This window comes from Alnus glutinosa, chromosome 14 (genome assembly GCF_958979055.1).
Source record: "Alnus glutinosa chromosome 14, dhAlnGlut1.1, whole genome shotgun sequence".
NCBI classification, from domain to species: domain Eukaryota; kingdom Viridiplantae; phylum Streptophyta; class Magnoliopsida; order Fagales; family Betulaceae; genus Alnus; species Alnus glutinosa.
Genome location: NC_084899.1, coordinates 2364236 through 2390330, shown reverse-complemented (window position 1 = coordinate 2390330; position 26095 = coordinate 2364236). Strand labels below are relative to the sequence as shown.

At 34.7% G+C, this 26095-nt stretch overlaps 1 protein-coding gene across 4 annotated transcripts; it reads right to left on the bottom strand.

Moving 5' to 3' along the window:
- Positions 1–3417: 3417 nt before the first annotated feature.
- Positions 3418–10369, bottom strand: LOC133858141 (uncharacterized). 4 transcript variants are annotated; one of them, XM_062293594.1, is made up of 6 exons: positions 10141–10369; positions 9828–9994; positions 8057–8550; positions 6076–6121; positions 5184–5355; positions 4067–4647 (listed from the first exon to the last, which is right to left on the bottom strand). In XM_062293594.1, the coding sequence occupies exon 6, from the start codon at positions 4627–4629 to the stop codon at positions 4171–4173; it is 459 nt and encodes a 152-aa protein (XP_062149578.1). In that variant the 5' UTR covers positions 4630–4647; positions 5184–5355; positions 6076–6121; positions 8057–8550; positions 9828–9994; positions 10141–10369; the 3' UTR covers positions 4067–4170. The 4 variants fall into 4 exon arrangements, 3 of the variants coding, with proteins under 3 accessions (XP_062149578.1, XP_062149580.1, XP_062149579.1); XR_009898454.1 differs by lacking the exon at positions 4067–4647 and adding an exon at positions 3418–3759 and having other exon boundaries at positions 9828–10369; XM_062293596.1 differs by lacking the exon at positions 8057–8550 and having other exon boundaries at positions 9828–10369.
- Positions 10370–26095: the final 15726 nt, after the last annotated feature.

The following is a 26095-nucleotide window of genomic DNA, read 5'->3' as shown; positions in this document are numbered from 1 at the left end:
GTTTGAGAGACTGAAAATGCTGCTACGAGCATATCGAACTTGAAGAACCATTTTATAGGCGGAGACTTGACGGTGCTTGCTTAGGACTTAGACAACATAAGGGCCTGTTGTTGGACGAAATTGCATATTGCCCTTTATGCTTTTGATCCAGTAGGGGACCCTTCAATTTTATGAAGTATATATACATGCTTGCGTTTGTTTTTGTTTTTTGTATTTTTAATTTGTTTAGTTTGAGGATCTGATTGAATTTTATTTTTAGGTAGAATTGTCTCAAATCAAGAAAATGTTATTATTTTAAAAAATTAGTTAATATTATAATTGGAGTTTTTAATTAGAATCACTTACAAATGTTATTTTTTTGTTTGCTTTGAGGTTCTTGACTGAATTTTACTTGTAGGTAGAATTGTCACTACTCAGGAAAACACTAACCACACGTGTGTTATTATTTCAAATGGACTATTTAATATTATAATTAAAGCTCATTAATTATAATCACTTATAAAATATAATCACACCTTGTAAAGGATTTATATGAAACTTAGCTAGCACCTATATAACGTGATCATAATTCACTCATCCAATATGAGGCTAAACCTTTCATAGCGTTACAAGGAAATTAAAATTCAAACTACATTTGTGTTATTACTTTAAAATACTAGTTAAATGTACAATTAAAGTTCTTTAATGTCAATTATAAAATGTAGTCTTACAAAATAAAAAATCAATGTAAAATTTATCGCCCATACAACGTTCGCCGGCCTTCTCAATCTATCCACTCAGTGTAAGACTATAAATTAATACCAATATAACATGCTTTTACAATCGGCTCTTCAATAGAAGACTAACTTTATAGAGTGTTACAAGAATGATGTCAAATAATTGCACTAGACAGGCTACAATTCGAACAGACAATCATAATTAATTCTGAAAAGACAATGCTACATATTTCAAAATTTTTCTTTAAAATTTAATTTCTAAATGATGTGTCACAATCTCATGCGATTTATTATTTTAAAAAATGTGTTACAATTTCATGGAATTGTGACACATTATTTGAAAAGAAAATTTTGAAAAGTCTAGAACTTTATCGTTATGAAATTACAATCAATTCTAATCCTAACAATAGTGGTACTCCAGTAGTTTGATCAAATCCAAAGGGTAAATTAGTCTTAGGAAAAAAACAAAGAGTCATAAAGTGGATAACAACCATTAAAGTTGTCTTATCCACGGTGCATTAAAACGAGCTGGTAAAAATTACACGTAAGCAACTTGTTGGTTTGGTTGCTATGCCATTTCCAGAAGCTAAAGTTAAAGTAGCTACTCAAAAAACTACAAATATTTACTTTAGCTACTTCAACAGTTAAAAACACTCCAACAATACTATTTATTCTACTCTTCATTTCCTTAAATTATTGTTTTTTAATCATTTTCTTTTATTTTCTTTTTATTTCTCTCTCACTCTCCAGTCTCCATCTCCATCTCACTCTCCAATCTCCCCAACCCCAACCCCAACCCTTCGAGAGATAGACTCCATCCTTGCCCAAGAGGCGAAGCCCCTTCTGGAAGGCTCAGACCAAAACACCATCCTCACCGTGCGATCTAGAGAAGATGGAGAGAGAGAGAGAGAGAGTGAGAGTGACGGTGGGAAATCGAGAGAAATCGGGAGAATACCCGAGCGACCCGTGAGACCCAGAGGATGATCGGAGGTCCGATCGCCGGTGGATTGAACTAGGTGGACGCTGACGAAGCTGGGGGCGGGATTATGGTGGCCAGAGAAACGTGTGATGAGGGAGATAAAACATCGGTGGGTTGCGGTGATGATTTTGGTTGTTTTCGGTTGATTTTGGTTGTTCTAGAATATGCGTTTCAGTTGATTTCGGTTTGGGCAATGACGGAGATCTTGGTGTGGAGCTTGGTCGGGGACGGAGGGGCGGCGCTGTAGAGTGACAGAGAGGGAGAGCACCGATTGATTGTATTGGATTCTCGTCAAGGCCGGAACAGAGGTCTCTGGCGGCCTATGATGGCGTCGAAGTGGGGGACTCAGGGGGAGACCAGCAGAGATGAGAAGTGAGGGAGAGGGAAGCGGGTGAACGAAGAAGGAGAGGGATGCGGGTGGAGGTGGAGTGACAGAGAGGGAGAGGGAGAGAAAGAAAATATTAATAAAAAAATCATAAACATATGAACAGTGAATAGCCGGTGTTGGCTATGCACTGTTCAATGTTGAAGAAAAAAAGTCATAGTGGCTAATCTGTTGTTGGGGAAAAAATGTTCAAAATAGTCAAATTTAACTATTTTGAAAGATTTAAAGCATCTGCTAGAGATGGCCTATAAGGTGAATCTAGTCAGTGGCTACGTCTAAACAGTGACACTTCTTGGGCACGTTGCAACAACCGGCTCGAACCACTAACGCCTGGCACTCACCTTAATGACCTTATTAGCTGGGCCGTTGCTCTTTTTTTTTTTTCTTTTATTTATTTTTTTTTTTTTTATTCATCCGAAAAAGAAAAAAAGATATTTCTATTTTTTGCCAGAAAATAAAGATGTTGCTTCGTTAGGGGGACGTGGATAGGTTTGGGCGTATACGACATTCCAATTTAAGGGAGGGAATGGGTGGGGATGAGATTGATATATTAATGAATTTGACCCGTAAAAGTGAATGGAATATTTCCACCTTTTTTTTCTTTTTTTCTTTTTTTTCTTTTTTTTTGGATAATCGAGTTTTTTTTGGATATTTTGTTTATTCTTATTAAGAAAATAGGGATTGGGTTATGCTAATATTGGTTGGTCCACATTGTTTTTGCAACCATATAGTATTATTAAGAATTTTTAGAATCAATGATCGTAGGACTCAGGGCAGACCTAGCTCAAAATTTTAAAAATACCCTTACATTTATATTTTCTATAACTTAAACTCCTAATATCTCTTTGAAAATTTAAATTTATTTAATACCATTTAATCTTTTATCAAATCAAACTTTTAGGTCATAATTTAAAAATTCATGAGATAAACTCACGATCTTTGCCTTGGGCATAGGCTCTGGGAAAGAGCAATGTGGCTCTAAGAAGTAACATCAGATGTAGGGTTCGATATCTTTAGAATGAGTAATTTTATTGATACATTAAGTGTCCATCAAAAAATAATATGGTTTTTAAAATTACCATTGAGCGTGTGATTGATCAAATGATGATTTTGATCAAATAGTAGTTTTAAAAGCCACCTCATTTTTTTTATAGACACTTGATGAACATTTAATGTACTAATAGAATTACTCCTTTAGAACACTAGGGAATCAAATGCTATCAATGCTAGCATTGAACAAATTCACAGTACATTTAACTTGGGGAAAAATTATAACATTGAACAAATTCACAAATTAGTTAACTTAATTTGAACATAAAGAAAATTAAAACACTTCATTTGTGAATATGTTTTCACTCCTTGATTTCAATGGATTTGGTGTACCAGTACAATATAAATAGAGTAATGTTTCTTGCACAACTTTTATACAACTCCAACAATTTTTTTAAGATAAATCATTAGATATTTATTTAAAATAAAACAGATCTAATGGTTGATCATAAAAAAAAAAAATTCTTAGAGTTGTACGACATTTCTCATATAAATAACATTTACAAGATACGAATTCAAATTCAAACTATGTTTATCTACAACAATATTCAAACTAACATTGATCTTGAATATCTTCATTGGTGGATGATAGCATGGAGAGGAGGTGGACTCCTTGTCTACTGCGGAGACTTCAATAGAACATAATTGTTAAAAAAATTAAAAAATTAAAAAGACGATAAACAAGGAGTAAAATTGTCATTTCAATTTGTTGAATAATTTTACCCCTTGTTTTATAACTAACCGACTCATCTCCATTTCATTAGATTGTCCATTCCATAACTCGAATCCATGGTATCTATACTGATAGCAGTTGTAAAGAGCCTAATCATCAAGAGTCTATTCATTAATCCAAAAGCCCTAAAATTGTTGGATATTAATTTGGTTAAACCTTAGACCCCATGGTAACATACCAACTAATAATAATAATAATCACAATTTAAAACCAAAACTCAAAGCAACCATATGTTCTCGCTTATACAAATACTTAAATCTTGATGGAAATTTACATTTACAAACTTGGGATAAATTTCTTCGGAATCTCAATCAAGAAATGGGTCCCAAAGCAGAAGACCAAACAGCAAAAGATTTGGAATCAAAATAGGAATCAAAGGGTGAACATCACTTTCTAGTCGTTTCCTACTCAGCCTCTTCCTGACGTACTCTTTCCTTTGTTCTATTTCCCACCGAGCTTCCTCCACTCCATTTGCAAGAATCAACGGTGGAGGCTGTTGGAATGGGCACTTGGACCTCCATGAGGTCTCAGGGAGCCCAAATCTTCTGACCCTTTTGAGGAAAAGAGAGAAACCCCACCTTAGGTGAAGAGAAGGGAACATTGAGGGATGCTTGGTACAGAGGATAGGAGGATATTCCCAGTCGAGGTAGCAGGGGATTTGGGTGGAGATGAAGAACTGAGAGTGGAGAGATGGCGTTGTTGTGGGGCTGGTTAGGATGTGGGTCAAGGCTTGAAGCCTTTGCTCCCATGTTGTGTCTTCTTCCATTGATGTCTTTCTAGCCAACTGAAAGAGTAGAAGATGAGGCTAAGTTAATAGCCAAGAATGGCAAAATTGTTGGAAAAGGCAAAAGTCAATCATATTCCCAGTTAAGCCCACCAAACATTTTGCATAATCTCCTTCTTTCCCAACTTTTTCTTCCTTTCGCGCAAGTCCAAAGAGGCAGGCAGTTGGGGTGTTTTCATGTGATTTGTAATGGTTTTTCAGTCAGAACTGGAAGTGTCTCTATGAATGTTCTAGTGTCACTTTGGGACAGTAAGATTGCTTAACATTCAAATTTTACTACTACATTGTGGTATGGTTGTTATGGCCTTTTCAATTTTCTGGTCTAAAACCCAGAAAATAGAACTCATGTTTTTGTTTTGTTTTATTTCTGCCGAGTGCTTTTTCAGAGTTAGAAGGGCTAGAGAAAATAGCTTGAGCCAATGTCTATCAGTTTTTTTAGCAAAAGCAATTTGTTTTGCTATAATCTTTCATGCTTAGCTTTCATGAGCCACTTCACAATTTAAAGATTTACAATTAAAAAGATTAAAACTAAATACCTTAATGTTGGAGAAGAGATGAGAGATGTCAGAATTCTCTTTTACAAATGCCTTGAGCCTCCCTGGTGTGGTAATAACCACATGAGGTCTCTTCAACAAGGTCTGCTTTTGCTTCACCGCCGTGTCCTCCAACCAGAATATCACTAAAAGGCCTCTTTAACAAGGCTTCATGCTGAAACAAAACAAACCGAACATAAACAGTACACATATAGAAACCATATACAACATATTTGTAGTTTCTGCGTAATTCATAAATAAAAGTAGTTCATGAAATAAATTTATCTGTCATCCTTTTTTGGCAGAGCACTTATTTTTTCTTTTTTTTTTAAACAATTCTAGTTTTCCTTGATAATCAAAACAAACTCCAAATTTGAATATGGTGTAAAAATTTATCTTATTCCTCTTTTTCACTCTAAAAATAAGTTCAATTGGTTCTAAATTTTAGACCCCAATAATTAGCTTTTTAGAACAACCAACCAGCCAATGATTGGTGATATTAAGCACTTAATTGATAGAATAAAAACTATTGCACACTAAAGTCAATTGAACTACAAACTTCTCATACTTTGAAATATACATGCTAGTCGCAATTCACATACATGAGTCTATGACTCTATAGCCTATAATTTTTTTACTTCAAATTATCGAGAAACAACATATAATATAGGAGCATATTATTGTAAAATAAAAATTCTAAATTTAAGGGGTTTGAGTGCCTATACCATAAATTTTTTTCATCGCCATAGCATTTAATACAAAATCTTCCAAATTAAAAATAAATAAATAAATAAATAATTGTTAATGTTTTCCTTGATTTAAAACTCAGATAAAAAATAGTAAGAATTTCAAAATAATAAATAGATAAATTAAGTAAGCAATGTTTATTACTTACCCATTTTCCCAAAACCGCCTATTCCCAGGTAGAATGCCCTCCTAAGCTGCAGATAATACAAGCAAGAAGTAAAAAAATTTTGGGTATTTAGAAAAGGGAAATAAAATTACGTCCCAACGAAAAAATTATATGAAAATTTAATAAAGACAATAAAATCATCAAAAAAATTATATAAAAAAAAATAATTAAGACAATAAAATTATATGAAAATATCCGTGAGTTCTCTGTTCTCACTCTTCGGTAGACTCTAATCTGATTTCTGATTTGTTGCATGCCACTTTAAAAACCAAATGATTCAGCTTTCTTTAAATTTGGGACTTTTTTTTTTTTTTTTTTGCTGTTTGCCATTTGTGTGAAGGCTTGAAACTTGAAACTGTGACTTAAAATAAATAAATAAATAGTAAATAAATAAAGGAACTTGAAACTGTGGGCAGAGCTACAGATAAAGACTGAGAGCTTGTTTGGCAAACCGGTAAAAAACCATTTTCTGTTGTTTTTTCGTTATAAACTATTCATGACGTATGCTCTTTTTTGTTTGGCAAAACTCTTTCACACTCTTTTTGTTATAAACTATTAATGACGTATGCTCTATTCGGGCGGCCAATAAGAAGTCCTTTTTAATAACCAAACTTGTCACTTTCTTGCATGAAGAATATGGATAAACTGTTATGAGTGAGTGGAGATAGTAAAGAATTAAAAATCATATAGCCAGGAGAGTCAAGAGCCTGAGTGTGAACTGCAATTAAAATTTAAAAGAGTCTACAACTAGAAAACACAATTTGACAGATTACTGCAAATGAAAATTGCCCCTCATTGGCTATGAAATTTAGTAACAATTCCTGAAGACTATTTGCCATCATAATGGACAAGAAATCCAGGTGGTGCCAAGAATAATTGGTAGAGAAATCTAAGGCAGCGCTTGCTGCTGATGACCAAATTAAGTTTAAAGAGCCAAATATTATAATTGAATGCAAATTACACTTGGATTAGGCATGTGACAAGATCAGTTAAAATTTTCATCACATCTTCTCAGAGAAAGTGAGAGGGGTTTCACCCCTGTTTAGATCCTCAATGAAAATTTACAAAATGGCAGGTGCATATATATAGCTTCACAGCCAACCCATTGGCATGTGTTGTATTATTTAGTCCTATCACAGTCAGCCAACTGACATGAGTTTTGGTATGTAGTTATACAGTCTTCGACACAGCAATCCCATGTTCCTTCTTCTTTATAGCCATTGAGTCACTTAGCAAAAAATTGATGAAAAGATTTCCAGAGTGTTAGTAATGAATATGGTTAATTCTAATTAAACATGCGCTACTGCCACATATCCATAATTGGCATAGCAGAATTGTAATTGCTCACTGGTTTGGTTTGCACTAAAAAAGATTATGCACCGCATAGTTTTCCTCCGGTAAGCTATTTAAAAAAGAGTGGCAGCTTTGTAACAATCGTTGTGGCCTCTGCCAGTGGCCACCTATTGGTAATCTAAGTTTACATTATCGCTTTGAAGTCTATGTTGTTACAATACACCTCCCAAATTAATCAAAATGCTCCACAGAAACCCACACAATTCCTTGAAACCTAACAGGTTAGAGAGATAGAGAAAGAAACTCAGGCGAAACACATAACAAAAACATCACATTAATGACAGATTCATATCAATAAACATATTTTACAGGAACAAAAAGAAAAAAGAAAAAGCACCACATAATAAACAGAGTCCAAGTGAATAAACACAAAACAACTAAACAATTCCTACCAAATCCAAGTGGGTTTTAACAAAGCTTAAATGAAAGCAAAACAAACTCAAATAAATTTTACCGCAACTACACTATTCTGCAGCAGCAAATTGTGAATCCAAACAGCAGTAAACGCAAATAATTTAGTCAAACGAACCCACAAAAATCACCATACAGACCACTAACATCGGTAAATCATGGAAAGAAAGAAAAAAGAGAATAGGATAAGGTAAAACACCTTCTTCGATCGAGTGATTGAATGTGAATTCGAAACCCTAGCTGGGAAGGTTCGAGCTGAGAAATTGAAGGAGATTGGGCAGGTGAGCAGGTTGTTGAGGGAAGTGTTGAATGGGCAGGTGAGTAGGTTGTTAAGGGAATTGAAGGAGATTGGGAATGAAGCGAGGACGGGAACGATTGAGAAAGGGGAGGGAAAAAACGAATCGGCCGTAGGATATGAGTTGGTGGTGATTCTGCGCGGGTAGTTACATGGCTGTTATGCTGGGAATGGAAGTGGGCCGTCGATTTGTGGTTACCGTTCTTCACAAATAAATCACCATTCATCTAAAGCCGTTCAATTGAAATACCACTGCTCAGTATGGCAACGTGACGTGCCACAGATGCCGTAGAGAAGAAACGAATCGATTGCCTCCCAACAGACAAACCTTTTTTTTCCCTTGCGTCGGTCACCGAAACGGATCACGTGAATGATATGAGAACGCGTGTTCCATAAAGCTAGAAGACGCGCGTCAAAAGCATATTATGACCGTTCATATGGTACATGCACGTGCCATTTGTGTTTCGGTGGTGAGTGGATTAGGTGTAATACATTCTTCTGGGCTAGCGTGCAAGTGTGGGCTGCGTGTTCAGTTATATGGACCCAAAACCACAAAGTACAACCATTTTGGCTTTTTTTAAAAAAAATAATTAACAAACCATTTTGGCTTTTTTTTAAAAAAATAATTAACAAACCATTTTGGCATGATTATTCAAATAACATGCCATATTTTGCTAATTTTTCAGAAACTTCATTTGTCAAACACACAGATAATTATTATTAATTTTTTTAATCAAAACACCAGATGATCTACTTTTATACACGGTTTTATACATATTATAAATTATTGCTGTTCGTTTTATTCTTGCTTTTCTATTAGAGCAGCCATAAGCTCTCTAAAACTCAATTTTAGTCAAAATGTGAAAAAAAAAAATTACAAAAAATCTCATATATCAAGCTCTCTACTCCCCTTTTCATTTTAGGGCAGCCATTTCTTTTTCTCTTGTTTTTTTTTTAAAAAAAAAAAAAGTTACAAGAGATGATCATTTCCACATCTGATCCAAAATGAAGAAGAAGTAGACAATCTTATTAATAAAAAAATGGTGGGCTCTCCAACATTAGACCAAGACTAAACTAAAATAGCGTTGAAATAAATACAAAAAGTAATAAATGGGTCAAACAAATGACTCGGTACTTTTAATGGGCCGCCTAAGTCAGTTAAAAAAGCTAAATGAGAATAGATTAGGAAAAACTTATCTAAATTCCCACTTGAAAACATCAACAGCCACCAAAAGATGACTGAAGCAATAAAAGCGATGTTAAAGTCTGAAATTATGACCGCAAGAAAGAGAGGGACCAACACAAATTCAAATTCAAATACAGTAGTTTCCTTTAAAGGAAAACAATAGCCCAAGTAACGTAAAAAAACGAAAGTAAAAACAGCATAAATCCGGTTGAGGGGAGGGGATGGGATCATGGGAGACGCCGGTGGCGGCGCGTGAAGGCCACGCACCAGCACTGGAAGATCTCTCTCTAGCAGAGGTCGCCAAGGACTACCAAAAACAACCAACAACATGGACAAGTAGGGATGGAACTAGAGGGGGGGGGGGGGGGGGCCGGTAGGGGCCATGGCCCCCCTCAATTCCAAAAAAGAAAAAAAAATTAGGTAAAAAAAAAAAATTAGTCTATTTTTTTGGCCCCTGGCCCTTACCCATAAGAACTTCTGACTCCGTACCTAGGCCACAAGTGAAGGCTGGAAAGAAGAATGTGGCCGCCACTCACTGGCGAGTGAGATTTACTCTCTAGCGCATGCATGTCACGCTCCAGTGTGTGGACGTCCAAAGAGATCACTACTGGTGTTGACGGAGGCCGAAGACGACGGCAAATTCGATGGAGAGGCGCCTGTCATGCAAAAATATGGCGGAGAAGTGCAGATCTAGATTCAAAAATTTCGACCCAATAAACAAGCCATATTTTCAGTAAACACAGTGGATGAAGGAGATGGCTGGTGAGAGCTGTGTTGATGGTAAAGGAAACAAATAAAATACCTTAGAGGAGGTGGATAGGGCTAGAGCAAGCTCAACAAGATAAAGGTCTCAACATAGGCAGTAGCAGATGGAGGAAAGGGGATGAGAGAAGGATACAAGGGAGAGGAAGGAGAGGGAAGTATAGAGTTTCCCTCCTACCATGTTAAGGACTTGATAAAAAAATAAAAAATAATATTATTGGATATTGGTTTAATTAAACTCTTGACCTTTAAAATTGTAACATTTTATTACGCTTCAAATATGACATTTATGGCAGGCTAGCAGCTCACTCTATTTATATTGACCCACTTTTTTTCTTTTGACAATTCCATTACGAAATCATTTTAAAATAGCATATAAATTGTCTATCCCATAACTCGAATCAATGGTGTATATACTAATAGCAATTGTAAAGAGCAAACCACCCCCAAGGGTCAAACAAATTTTTTTTTTTTTTTCTTCACTTTGGCCATTAGGGCCGCCCCCAAGCCAAATGGGGGTGGCTCGAGCCAAATGTGGGTGGTTTAGGCCACCCCCATGTGGCCTAAAGGGGTGGCTGAGCCAACCCTACATTTTTTATTTATTTAAAAAAAAGCCTCAAAATAAATAAATATATATATATATTACAGTCACGTGTCATAATTTTAATGATGCTACTTATCGCTGGCGTAGAAATTCGTTAGTTTTGGACGGAGGTACCATCTCCTTTTTTCATGGTATAGGTACCACATGAAAAAAATAAAAACTGAGAGGACAAAAAATAAAGATTTTAAACCACAAGGAGGTGTAAGGTATTGAACCCAAAGAAAAAAGAAAAACCTCTTTCTTTCTTTTTTTGTATAACTTTTTGTTATTTTAGATTTTTTAAAATAGTTTTTTTAGTTTTTTTTTTTAAAAATAATAATAATTTTACGAAGTGTATTTTTGTCATTAAGGAGACATTGACATTTTTCAGTAGTTTAGGAAAGAGATTGATGCAATTGATAATTTGGAAGAACATTAACAATAAAATGATAGTTTGAAGAAGTTATGTGTACTTTTTTTTTCTTCGGAACCAAACGAGTCCTAGTTGCATTTGGATCCTCTCCGTTTCACATTTTCATAGAATATGAAAAGACAATTCTACCCCTAAAAATCCACTAACATTCTCACTAACAGGAGAGAAATGAGAATCGTCTCCATTTGATCCTTGTCCGTCCTAGTCTTATCAGCAACTTCACATATATACTTAAAGTTGATGTGATATTGGGCCAGCCCGTTGTGAAGTGCGGCATGGTCCCAATTGTCAAACTGTTAGGCGGCAATCTGACAAAAACATATAATCAACGAGCCCGAAATTAGGTCGGCCCACTCGGAATGACATTTTTTCGTCGTCTTCTCAATAGTTCGATAATAATTATTTGTTGTGGTCGAACCTAAACCTAAAAAGCAGCTTAGACGGAATCAAATCCGGTCTGTAACCAAACATATCTGAAAGCAAAAAGTGTATATTTGTTTTTTCAGCAATTGCTTATTAGACCAAAAGGCAAAGGCCAGGCAACTTTAAAAGATCCAAACACTCAGAAAGACATTTATGGCTCACATGGATTTGTTTAATCCTCTCTCTAACTATTATTATATCCATTTACAAATTAAAGTTGATTAAAAACAATCTTATCTTTTGTTTGATTTTCATGCGCGCCAAACTCGTGGGTTGCATATGGGTCCCAATCCCAATCCCAATCCCAATCCTAGTAGATCACGAACCCAACACTTAGCCACTTAGCAACTGTAAAATGATGTATACCCAGTACCAACCTTGTCAGGCCCATCAACTTGGGAAGGCCCAAGGAAAGCCCGCCGACCCCTCACAACGGACGTGCCCCACCAGAGACTATAACTAAACACCAGTCACAATCAAGGTGTTGCCCATATGCGGGACGACATTTGGCAGAGGCCATGCAAGAGGAAAGGAACTCAGGAGCTGAGGAGCAAAGGAAAACCAATCCTTGCGAGGTACACACTCATTCTTACTTCCATCTCACCCTAATTAGTTTTGTTCCAATTCTCTTTTGCCTTCCCCAAAGTTATTAGTGACGTAAGCATCGGAGGCATCCCCCACTGACGCACCCAACAAGTCCTTGATCTTACGCGCGCAACTAATTCCTCTACAAGTGTTCTCAATTTGGAACTGCTTGTGAACAGGTTCGAGCTCGGCTCGGCTTGAGTATGACCATATGCATTAGTAGTTGGTGTCGTCTGTGGGAACATTAACACGTCGAATTGGTGTACCAAATTGGAACGAGAAGAACCAAGAAAAATCGCTTGACCATGAATCGAAACAAAATCGAGTTGAGTAGCCAAGGTAGCCAGCCATACGGACGCGCGCATTGATAACTTGCAGGCTAAAGTGGACAATATGATAAAGACAATGAACGATAACCACTCTTCTACTGTGGATGGCCTCGTCCGGGGACGGACGTACCCTTTTCCCGCAAAGTGATGCAGCTACCACTTTCACCGAAGTTTTGTGATATTTTTGAAAAAATTTAAGGGCATAATTGTATTTTCACACATATGATATGAGATATAATGGACATTTTAAGTCAATTGTATCACTTCTGACCATTTTTCGTAGGATTTAATAGAGATTCATAATAGAAGGGCTAGGTGGTTTGGGGGTCAATTGCAACTTTTTGTAGTTTGGAAGATATTGTAATTTGAATGATTGCTAGGGGAGGTAAGTGTAGTTTTGTTTTCTTTTATTTAATATTTTATCACAATTGAACAAACATATATGGCACATGTATTAAACAATTATATGTATCTAAAATGTGTAATTAGTCCAACCAGGCCAATTAATTGTAGTTAAATTCTATTTGTCATGCCTCATCTCACTAGGTTAATGTAGCAATACTAATATTTATTTTTATTTTAAACAATGACTGACGTGGTAGGAAAAATGGGCGTTGTCACGTCAACCCATTAAGATTGGGTATGACAAATAACACAACTCTTAATCCTCCTAAACTTCCCACTTTAGCTTAACATGAGGCGATTAATTTTCTTTTCTTTTTATTATTAATTTTAGTGAAAAATTCACTTAACCCTCCTAAACTTTCACCATTTTTGAAATCTCCAACCCCCCCCCCCCCCCCCCCCCCCACGGGCACTAAAAAAAAAAGAGCTTAAGAACTTTCAATTTAATTTATCAAACTTTCATTTTTTTTTTTGCAATTTCACCCCTCCCATTAGTGTTTGGGGTTTAATCAGACAGTCAAAGGGTAAAATAACCATTATATCCTTGTAAACTTTACAAAATTACAATTTTTTAAAAAAAATATAAAAATAAAAATGAGTACTTTGTGAATTTCCCACCCTTATGTTAAAATTTAACAGAAAATCATACGGAGTGGTTAGATTGCAAATTTTTTTTAAATTCAATGCATTAAATTGAAAGTTTTTTAACTTTAAGGAGGTAATTGCAAAAATGATAGAAGTTCAAGAGAATTAAGTGAAGTTTATCCTTAATTTTATATCATTAATTTTTCTAATAAAAATTGATTTAAGGGCAAATAAACACGATTATAAGCCAATAAAATGGAAGTACGATTTTTAACCTTCCTGATTTAGAAATTCTATGATGTGAGGCTGAGGCCATTATTGCTCATATAGTTTCTTTTGAATTGGACTACCCATTGTGACATTGTCCATTCATATATGGGGCTATTGCAAAAATAGGATAAGATCCTTCTTTTTTTCCCCCAACCACAAGCATGCCATGTCAGATGTCACCAAGATCTGGATCATGACACTCAATGGCACGTGGGTTCAAAGACATCAATACATTACACGTTTTTTACGACCACCCTTATCCTCATTCACCAAGCCTCCAAGATAGATCTCCCATGGTGGAGAGGTAAAGAGATGTCTACTCTAAATTTATTCAATAAGAGACAATTCGTGTTCCCCACCTAGGATTTTGGTAGCGTTAAAATGATTGAGTACAAAATTATACAGGTCTATTTTAATTAAATGTATCTAACTATTTAATTATAACTTTTTAATTCGATGTTGGGTTCATGTTCAGTTTGCGGACCGTGATAGAAATTGTCAGCTCTTATGCTGTATATCAGGTTCAGGTCGTATTAAGATATGGGCATAAAATTATATAGGTTAATCATAACCTAATCAAACGAGTCAATATATTAATTTTAAGTTCGTAAGTCATGTAAAAAATAATCAATTCCAAACAAGATAAATTGGAAATGCAATCTTGATCTTATTGCCTATCACCATGATTTAGTTGTTCAGTCGCATCATTGCTTCTCTACCGTTAGAAATTCAATTCCTATCATTTGAAGACGAATTCTTTTTATTTGATTAGCCATTTCCTGTTTCACCTCATATATTATATATATATATATCCTATGTTGGATCTTTTAATTTTATTTAGGTTTATTAATTAATAAAGTTATTAGTATTTAGTTAAATTTACGATTTGGCATAATTTTTGTAATTTTTTTTATAGGATAATTGTACCACTGGTTTCGGGGTTGATCTAAATTACGAATCATTATTTGTGGTATAAAAATTTAATAGAAGATCCTTATTGTAAACTATAATTACGAATCATTCTCTGAATCCATTTTCCGTCCACCAAATTATTTAAATAGGTCAATCATAACTCCATCTATTTAATTAATTAAACGAGTCAAACTCATTAACTCTAACACACTAATTTGAAATTGAATTAATATCGAATTCATAAATCGCATAAAAAATTATCAATTCTAAACCTGGTGAATTGGCAATGCAATCTTGATGTTTTTGCCTATCACCGTGATGTAGTTGTTCCGTCGGATCATTGCTACTCTACCGTTGGAAATTCAATTCCTATCATTTGAAGAGGATTTCTTTTTATTTGATTTGCCATTTCCCGTTTCACCTCCTATCCTATGTTGGATCTCTTAATTTTATTTAGGTTTATTAATTAGTAAAGTTATTAATATTTAGTTAAATTTACGATTTGGCTTAGGTGTTGTATTTTTTTACAGCATTTATTCTTTAGTTGTTTTAAGAGTTTAGGCTTAATTTTTTTTTTCTTTTCTTTTTTATAAAACACTTGAAAATAAATAAATATAGACCCATCAATCTTTATTGTTGGCCGGAAAATTTTGATTCAACTTAAAATCCCATCTCTATTTAACACGAAATTTATCTCCCTGTTCTTAATTATGTTGTTTCCATCCATGCATCATCAGTTCATCACTATGTTATTCCATTGATTTTCCAAACAAATTTTGTCTAATTTCTAGATTAAAAACTTAATGCCGACACTTTGTTTCTTGATCGAGATCAATCGATCATCATGATCTCAACTTTCCGATCGATGGATGCTCAATCTATACTTGGTTTTTTTTGGATCTATTTGTGTGAAAAGAATGGTTGATCAATCAGCTAGCTAGAACTACATTCCAAAAATCAAAATGGCAATTGAGAGGAAATTGACCATTGGATTCGACACCATGAAAGAAAATGTGTTCCCTGGCGTTATCCGCGGAGCATGAAAATCAAATTTTCATTAATTATCTATATAAAATAATAATAATAATTCATTAATTGTTCTACTCTCGAAATATTTAAATATGTTTCTCGATCACCTCATTAAAATTAAAATTTAAGAAAATTAATTTCCATGATCTCTCTTAAAAATATATTAAAAAAAAATTAAAAAAGGACGTGGATGACTGAAGCAAAATATCTGCTACAAATATTATAAACAGGGTTGTAACTCAAACTCCCCCATGGGCCATGATACAAAGTGATGATTCAAAGATTAGATTAAAAATTCAAGTAGACTGAGACAACCCAGAATCCCAGATCAGTGCTGTTAGGTGTCTAGCTAAGATATTATAAAATTGTCGTAGTCTTTTTCATTTTTATATATTAATGTTTCAAAGTACAGGCAAGTGCTTGAAAACAATTAAATATTTTCGTAAATAATTGCCCGAATTAAGCTTTGAATTGTTTATTGATAGATTCTGCGGATATATATCATGCATGATCGATCATCGATCGAAACGCCATTTATTTAACTCCTGGCCTGTTGAAGAAAGCTAGCTCGACAACCTTTGAATAATAATACTTAAAAGGTTGCCGGCCATATTATGAAATCATCCTCGGATTTGGCCGCCGGCCGGGATGTTGAACTACCAGAAACTTCGATCATATATATATATATATATATAAATTAACAAACCCTCTTTCACTTTCACTTTCACTTATATATATATATTATCTATTTAATTCGCATTATCGGCTTTGATCTTTCACTTTCACCACAACAGGTGGGCTAGAGGCTAGATCTTATAAATCCCGGTAACGTTGACAGCCCCAATAGAAAATTGGTACTTCCAAAGCTGTGATTATAACATCACCGGAGGGTTTCCACTATGGTCACCTCTACAATTTGATCCAGAGATATGGAGAATTTTGTGGCGATGATTACGGACTAGAATATTGGGTTACCATGACTTGGGAGGTCGTTTTATTCTTTCCCGTGCATGCTTCTTTTTCAATCACTTTAACCCCCCACCTTAGCCTATACGATTTGAAAAAGTCCTTCATGAATTATGACAACTGCCTCCACTTAGTCACTTCACAAAATTTACCAAATTAATTTGCTTGTTTTTTACCCAGTGACCTCCTTTACTTTTTATCGTTTCATTATTCCTTTTATTATTATTATTATTATTATTTTTATTTTTTTTCCTGGCCAGTATATTTTAATTTCATTAGTATTTCGTGAAATCTTGTAGTACTAGGTGGTGTACCTATATATGCTTTTTCTTGCATTTCTTTCAGAAATTACTGTATCGTTTAGGGGTCATGTTACAGCTGTTATAAATCAGTCGTTCCTGAACAGATATATTTGTATACTTTTGACTTAGCTGTAAATTCGTATAATTTTATTTTATTTTATTTAAAAAAAAATAGTATTATTTTGGTTTTGAAATAAACAAATCTGAAGTAAAAGAGAATTATTTTCATAATATAATATATATATATAATTTGAATTATTATTGTTTTGAGTTTAGTTTTATAAATTTCTGTGTGCATGAGTATACGTGTTTACGATTGTAAGTATGTGCGGATATATGTGTGCGTGCACACGCATGTTTGTGTTTGTGCATAGTAAATTTACATACACATATATAAACTCGGGATTAGATTTTATAAGAATATTCAAGTTAATTTCTTTTAACAATAATTAGTTAATAATATGGATTTACGAAAAGATAAACAATCATGTTATTTATTTTATATAAAAAAATAAATAAATTAATTGAACAGCTTGTGATAAGATCGGACTCGACTCATATTCAAAATAAAATTCAATAAGCCAAACTTAAACTATTTAGGCTTGATAGGTGTAAATTAATTGAACAGCTTGTGATAAGATCGGACTCGACTCATATTCAAAATAAAATTCAATAAGCCAAACTTAAACTATTTAGGCTTGATAAGTGATAAGCTCGAACTCAACCTGTGTTCGAAATAAAATTAAATGAATCAAACTTAAGCATTCAACACTTAACTTGAATACAGTCCTAATCCCCAACATTCTAACTAGTAGGTCGCGACCACCCCGACATCGTGGTCGGAGGTGACGTCAGCCAAGATAGAGTGTGCAAATTGATTTGGCTGGTGTCGCATTGCCATGTCGTGGAGTACTAAGAGGTTGAGAGTAAAATGAAGGTATATATGACTAGCATTAATTACTGTTATGTTATGTAAATGGAATGGAATCAATGTGAGGTCTGCTAAATATAAAATTTCTTTAATGTGAAAGAAGTTGATTTTGCGCTGTTTATTAAAGAATAATTGGATTACCTAAGACATGGCCCAGATGGATAAAAATGAAAAGATCTATCAAACATTGTTAACCCCAAAAGCAAGAGTAATATATACTATTATTTAATCATCGTTTGATTTGCAAAATGAATATTTCATCAGAAAAAAAAAATTAATTATTTTCAGGAATAAAAGAGAGTGGAATTGAACAATTATTCCTAATCTTTAGTTAGATAACAACATATACACTTTAATTGGAATTCAATCAAAATTACTAAAAAAATTCACAATATAATTTTTTTTAGTTTATCTTTTTTTTAAAAAAAAAAACTTAAATTGTAAAAAAAAAAAAATGAAAAATGGTGAGTCGCCGACCACCCCAAAGAGCCAAGGGTGTCTGCAATCACCCCCGAAGTGGCCTCCAAGGGTGGCCGGCAGGGGCAGAGCTACCCCTGGCCTTGGGGGGCCTGCCGGCCTTGGGGGGCCTGCCCCCCACCCTCCCCCCCTCCCCCCCCCCAAAAAAAAATAATAATAATTTTACTCTTAAATTTTATTATTATTATAGTTTTGGCCTCCCAATTTTTTTTTTTCAATTTGGCCCCCCCAAATCTTGAATCCTAGCTCCGCCCCTGGTGGCCGGCCACCCCAGATGAGAATCGAGGATGGCCTATTCCACCCCCAATTGCTCTGAGGGTGGTTGCACCACTTCCGAAACGTTTTAGGAATCCACCACGAGGCGTTGCGACCACCCCTGCCGCCCTATATTGGGGTGGTCAGCCAGCTACAGTGTAGGGGGTTGGATTAATTTCTTTTTTTTCTTCCTTTTTTTTTTAAAAAAAAAATGAAAGAAAATAAAAATAAGAGTGGTTTTTTTAAAAAAATAAAAAATAAAAACTGTAGTTTATTTCTAATGGAGTAGTTATTCCTCTCATTTTTTAGAGGAATCGGTATTCCGATTCGTAAGAAATCGAATAGTTATTTCAAAGAAAATAACTATTTCAAGAAATAGACCATTACCAAACAAAAGAATAAAATAATCATTTTATTTTTTATTTATTAATGCAACATGTTTAAGTGATTTTTTTTTTTTTTTTGTTTAAAATAGTTAAAATGAAAATCACGTCAGCCTACAAACCTAAATGTGTTAGATAGATAGATAGACATATATAATATCCCTGCCAGATTCATTGAAACTCTCTCAAATCATTTATAACGCCCATTCTCACCTAATAATTAGCAATACGAACCTTATCTGTCATTTAAAAAGTACTAAGCCTCACCTAAAAACGTAATCCCGGATACTGGTATCTTTGACTTGCATAACTATCATTCACGTATTTTACATGCAGAGGGAAGTAAACAGTTGTGGGTGCTTGTATCTAGACTTTGCCCTCTTTTTTCTTTTTTCTTTTTTTCTTTTTCTGATACAACCAACAGCTGAGAACTGTTTACTTCCCCTTCATGTAAGGTACGTGACTCTTAAGAAATATTTTAAAGCTTCTCTTTTTTAATTGAAATGGGAAAAATGTTACGAGCGGGGGTGTCTTTTCTAGTATTCTTAATCTGAATAAAAGAGAGAGGAGAAGACCTACGTGAGCATTCTAGCATCCCCAACAATAAACTAAAAACTAAAATATTAGTGTAATAAATATATATAAACAATAAAAACAATTAATAAATGACCTGATCGTATCAACAAGGGTCAAACTGCATAAAGCAGTAAAAACATCAAATTAAATAATACTTATAAATATAACTGTCTCGAGACCCTTCAACCCCAATCGAATCTCAAAAAACATGAGACATGGACACCACCCATTTAATATCTTGACTTGCAGTTGCATGTTGCATGCACCTCTTGTCCTCTAGCTAGTTTAATTAATTGGGCGGTGGACGGACGGGAATAGGGAAAAGGAAATTAATTCTTAAAATCAAAATCACGTCAGGAATCAAGATATTTGTCAGAAAAAACATCTAAGGAAGTTATCGAAAATGATGTTACCTAAGCCCAAAGCAAAGGCTATCGGATTTGGGACATATAGGCTATATAGCTGCAGACCAACACGAAAGGTGGATGTTCTGCGTAAAATCTTGTATATTTATTTTTCTTACCATCCACGATTCGAATATTTGTAAATCGAGACCTCCATTAATATTTTCTGTCGACTAAATAAATGAAAAAATAAATTAAAATGCAGTTATATATGCCTTCAACTCAAAAAAATTAAAAATCTAAAACAAAAAAAAAGTGGCTGGTGATGGGAGTTATCTCCCTGCTCAACTGTGGCTGGCTTGGACACATCCCAACCACGGCCATGGTTGGGTTGTCACCCAGCGACGAAGCCGTGGCTGAGCACGTCCAACCACGTGACCGTTGTCCGGTGACGCCAGTCAGCCACGACCACATGGTTAATTAGGCGTAAACAACTCAAACACAACAATAGTTAAATATTTATTTTTCAAAAATTCTTTGATCTGAAAATTTTACCAAACGAATTTTGGTTTGGAAAATAATCGTTCCAGTTCTAGTATACTGAACGTATAGCCTTAGTGTTCTTGTTAAAGAAAACATTGGATTTGTGTTTATTAATTGCTTGTTCGATCATACCAGCGCATGTTAGATCAGTTAGCTAGGAGATAATTGTGTGGGATTCAGTAGGATTGGCTCGATTTGAGGATGAAGAGCTATATAGCTCGTCGTCCTCTGTTAATTTAGATTTAATGCAAGGTTTAATTTGGTGTTATTTCCACCAAAAAAATTTAATTACTTAATTATTTTTGCATCAATAACGTGAGATCTATATATAATTAGTAATACTCGAATATTCTAACATGTTTAATTTGATGTACGTGTCTCAACCTATATGAAATTAACACATTATATGTCGGTTTTTATATGATTTGTTCCCCTGAAGGAGGATGAAATATTTCTAATTGCCTTAGAAATATTAATGGAATTGCCCTCATTTTACATAATTTTACAAAAAAAAAAAAAAAAAAAAAAATCTAAAATGATAAAGTAATTTTCTTGGCGTTTTCTTTAAAAGTGGATCGGAGGAATTTCTTTCAACTCAATCTATAAAATTGTCACATGTTCCTTGACTTGTGAGAATCATGTGATTTTGTAATAAAATTTCCACCAACTTTGACTATGTTATTTATTTTTTTTTTTTTAAAAGTAAAAAAAAAAAACATGTGGCAATTCCTCCGATCCAGTTTGTAAAAAAATGTCTATTTCTTAAAACTTTTACTTTTTGCCTTTTGTTTTATCTTCTCAACACAAAAACATTAACAAACAACATCACAAAAATGGTTATCACATTTATATTACATGAGAAAATTTTTTAAACACGCAAAAAAAAAAAAAAAATTAACAAACAGATCAGTCATTGATCGTTTCCTCGTTAAGAGATTGAATAAGATGAGAACAATTTTTTTGTTTCTTTCAAATTATACCGGTGGAAGTTCTTTTTAACTCAGTCTATTAAACTTACATCGATCTTTAGAGCATGTGGTTATCATATACATTTGTAATAGAATTAGTGAAGCATGTGATTTCACAAAGTATTTTTAAAAATTCATATGACAATCAAATGCTCTAAAAACCAATATTAATTTAATCAATAGAGTTGGTGAAATTTTCTTAAATACAATTTGTCCAAGTGACAATGCATTTATCCATATTACTTAACATGCCAAGTTTACATCATTTCCACAAAAAATACGTATTTGTTAAAAAAAAAAACACTCGAGTATGATAACCATGTTGAAAATTCATTTGTCGACTAATCTTTTTCCCTCAAAGATCCTTTCCAAAAATCTTCCTTAATTAGTTTGATCAAACGGCTATACAAACCCCAGAAAGGAAGAAAGTCTCTTTTTCCAAATCCACTTATAGCAACAAAAAAAAAGAAAAGAAAAAGACAATGGCAGAGAGACACCATATGCGGCCATGCGGGGATGAAGATAGTGAGGAGACAATTGTGGATGACGGTCATCAACTTTGAAGACACCAGCAAGAATGGCCGGAAGACGACTGCGGGAGGTTGTTAATGTAACAACCCGTAAAATTAATTAACTTATAATTAACTCACGTGCATCTCACCAAACCTTTTTATCAAGTAAATAAGTTATAAGTGAATCAAAGTGATCATCTACTTCTAAAACAAAAGAATACAAACTAGCGGAAACATGTTTTTTTTTTTTATTATTATTCTATCAACATTAATCATTACAATTATGGCATTTACAAAGAATCATCACATTAACTTAAATTATTACATTATACATTTCATCACTATAAATCATGTATAAGTTAAACCTTAATACACAAATGCATCTCAAAACACTAGTGTTACCTAGAAGTACTAATTACCATGAACAGACTTCGAAATTCGGCAATAAGTCCACAAGTGATAGCCATATCAATATCATAACGTTAAACGGCTGCATCTGCCTCAAGGTTATTCTTGTACAATCCGAGTTAGCTTTTTTAATGAGACATTGTGATGTTTATAGGTGGAGAAAGTAAAGCGTTAGGTCATGACTTAGTAAGCAAGTAAGTTGGTGTTACTATGTAATTGTGAACATTTAATTATGTAGGTAAAAGTATCTTTAATACAATGTTTTTTTTTTCTTCTGAAATTATCCATTTCAAAACATTTTACTGAAAACATTCCCTTTGTAAATATTATCATTTCAAACATAGAATATCTATGCAAACATCTCTAGCTCTGCATCACTCCTATAGCAAATTGTGCTTGTCATGCACATCACCTTTCGACAAGGACTAGTCCGTGCATCCCCTCTATGCAGAATCCTATCAACCTAGCCAACTTTACTTACGGCTAACAGTCGGAAAGGCTACACCCCAACAAATGGTGTGTTCAATAGCCTCCACACATTAAATTACGCACACACAATATCGGTGTCATCATTCATTAATCCATTTCACATTTCATAATTTTTTTTCGTAACACTTTATAAATAACCACATAAGCATTGCATTGCATTTCATGTATGCATAATCAAACAGTTTTTAAAATATTTCATACATCATTTGAGACAAAATTTATAAGAGTAATATACGTCACATAGTTCATGCACAAGAATAATTCATATTTTTGGTAATGCTAAAAAGGTAACCCGAACTTTTCTTTTGAAAATTTTACATATTATTATACATAAAATACACTTAATCAATATTTATAAAGATACCAAAACAAGAGAAGCTTACTTACCTAGTACCTCAGTTGCTTAAACTCTCATTTCGATTCACACTGTTGCGTATCGTCCAATTAGTAGAACTCCAAGAAACTTAAAGAGAATAATGTATAATCTTACCCTTGAAGCTTTTATCTTTATCTAATTCCAGCGGCTTAAACTCTCATTTCGATTCACACTATTGCGTATCGTCCAATTAGTAGAACTCCAAGAAACTTAAAAAGAATAATGTAGAATCTTACTCTTGAAGCTTATATCTTTATCTAATTCCTCTTGCTCAATGAAGACTCATTTATCTTATTCTCCACTCAAATCTCCTATCTTTCCTTTCATTTCTCGTTTTCTCTCTTTAGAGGCTGTTGTGTTGTGTTTGGAGGGCTAGTGGCGCACAAAATGGAACTCTAACACCAAAACAACCTTTTTTATAGCTCAAAAAGTGACATTTTCGTGTTCAGGTAGGTCGCATCAATTGTTCCATGGTACAATCGAATATTCTGTGGTCTTCATCAATCGTTTGTTGACGTTTTTGCAACTTTGATCACATCGCGCAGTGTTTAGTAAAACAAGAATAACTTTTGTTATGGGTCTCGGAATTCCTCGTGCGACCCCATTTCAGAAATCTCTTTTCGAGAAGCATGTCGTGGTAACCATTCCAATATTTTTTAGTGTCTTCTTATGAATTGAAAATCCAATATTTTCCCTCTTCAAAAGTGTTTTCAATGCTTTCATGCCCTTTAATTAGGAATCCTACTTGAACCTTCGAATCATATTTGCTTGCATATTCATTATTCTAACCATTCATGTTTAGTTACTATGTGTTTCCAATGGGTTTATGAACATTACACTTGGTTTTACATTTTAATATATGATTTTTTAAGCGGTCGTTACAATTGGAGTTGGAGCTAGAGTTGGGTGGCACAAGGCAATAACAACTAAAAATGGTGGCCGATGAAAGCCGGAGAACGAATACAAAAGGTTATGGTGATGGCAACCAGAGGCAATGACGGCAGGGAGGTCGTTGGAGCTAGCGATAATCGGTAATGAAGGCTGGGGAACGACGCCTAATGGACCTGTTGGAGAACGTCGGTGGCAAAAACAGTAGTACTAGGGCATGGGCGACTGGTGAAAGCACCAGCAGAGATGAGCCCAGACCTCCAGTAAAGACGTCGTCACTGGGTCTTAATAGTCGATGAACGCACCGGCAGCATTGGGTCTTAGACGGACATGAAGGCGTCTAATGGGGCTGCTTTTGGACTATTGACCATGTTGTATTTGCTTAAACCCGGGTGGACTAGGTAATGGAATCAAATTGGGTAACTCGAGTTTGAAAACACGCGTGCAGCACATGACATGCGTTGGCGTGTGAGATAGACATGCCGATGAGAGTCGCTAGTGCGTGATGCGCATATATGGAGGAATTGCCATGAGGTTTTGGCTAATCGTTAGAGGTGCGTATGGAAGAAGCGTCGAACCAGAATGGTGCAGATCCACCAATCTAGGATGGTAAAGCATTTTTTATGGGTCTTTTTCCAAAAGGAGATCTAGTGACGGCGCGTGTAGAAGTGGCAATTACACGTGATGGCGTGTGAATTCGCATTTGGTAGCATTTGGTTTTCAGGCTTCCACATATCTATTTGTTCCTTGACAATATGATTCTGATTTTAGATTTTCATAATCAACTTCAAGAAAGGCTAAGAAAGCACTAATTATGGTGGTAGATGTGGAGACAAGCAAGCAAAATGTTCAAGTAGTGGGTGGAAGCTCCAATTTGACTAATTCCAATAGCATTACTCGTTAGAAAGACAAAAATTTGAGATTTTGATTTGTGTGGTTTTGTGTGGTCACCGACTAAGAAAGTCGCTTTGAACAACACTAGGATCACCAAATAGAACGCTAAGGAGACGTGAATAAAATGCTTAAAAAAAAAAATGTTTATGAAAGACCATCAAAAAGTGACTATGGTACAATGTAGAAACGTGACAACGTGGGTGAGATATAAAGAGACTAGATCTTTACAATATTGAATTGATTGAATTATTATTATAATGCATGCTATTTATAGAGAAACTAAGGTATAATGAACAATAGAAGGTAGATCAAACAAAATAGGCAATTGATAGACCTAAAAAGGCTAAAACGGGCTAAACAATTGATGATCTAATTAATCTATTGAGCATTCAGCCTGAACGCACCCCATACATTCCCTTTAATTCCCCTTGGCTCTAGGAGATAATACCAAGATGGGTCAACAAAATAGAAGAAAGAAAAAGATAAATACCAGTGGAAAGATAAAGAAGCGTCAAAATCACGCGAATCTCGAGGCAGATGCACATGCAGATCACGCCGCGTGTCGACTGTCCGAGGCCATGGCAGTCATGTGGGGACACTGGCGTCGCCTTGCACGAGATAAGGACAAGGACACGTGTACGGTCAAACCCCGTCGAAAGCGACTCGTGGGGATCGACCGTACCATAGTCGCATTCATTGAGCAGCAGGATATTTATCGTACGACGTGCTGGTTCTGTTTTGTCGGGATGCGTAGGTGGTGGAATGGTGCTATGGGACAGCCACGTGTACCTTTACCCTAAATGTTGTGGCACCGTCGTAGCCCTTCTTGTTCGACCCTTCACGTGACCTTTCCACTACCGACTGCAGTTACGATATTGTCCTTACAACAGTTTTACCTCTTGCATTGGGGGGTTAGGGTTCTATTCTTTAATGAGTAGGACGATATTCGAGTCAAGTAGAGTACTAAAATGTTTAGATTTGGCTTTTTTTAATTTTATTTCGAATACAAGTTGAGATTAAATTTATTATCGAGCTAAATATTATATTTGAGTTTAATTCGTTTAATTTTATTTCGAACATGAATCGAGCTCGATTTTATTACGAACTGCTCAATTAACTTATTTATTTC

Coding starts and splice junctions, on each gene's coding strand:
- LOC133858141 (XM_062293596.1), bottom strand. CDS start 4,629: ATGGAAGAAGACACAACATGGGAGCAAAGGCTTCAAGCCTTGACCCAC.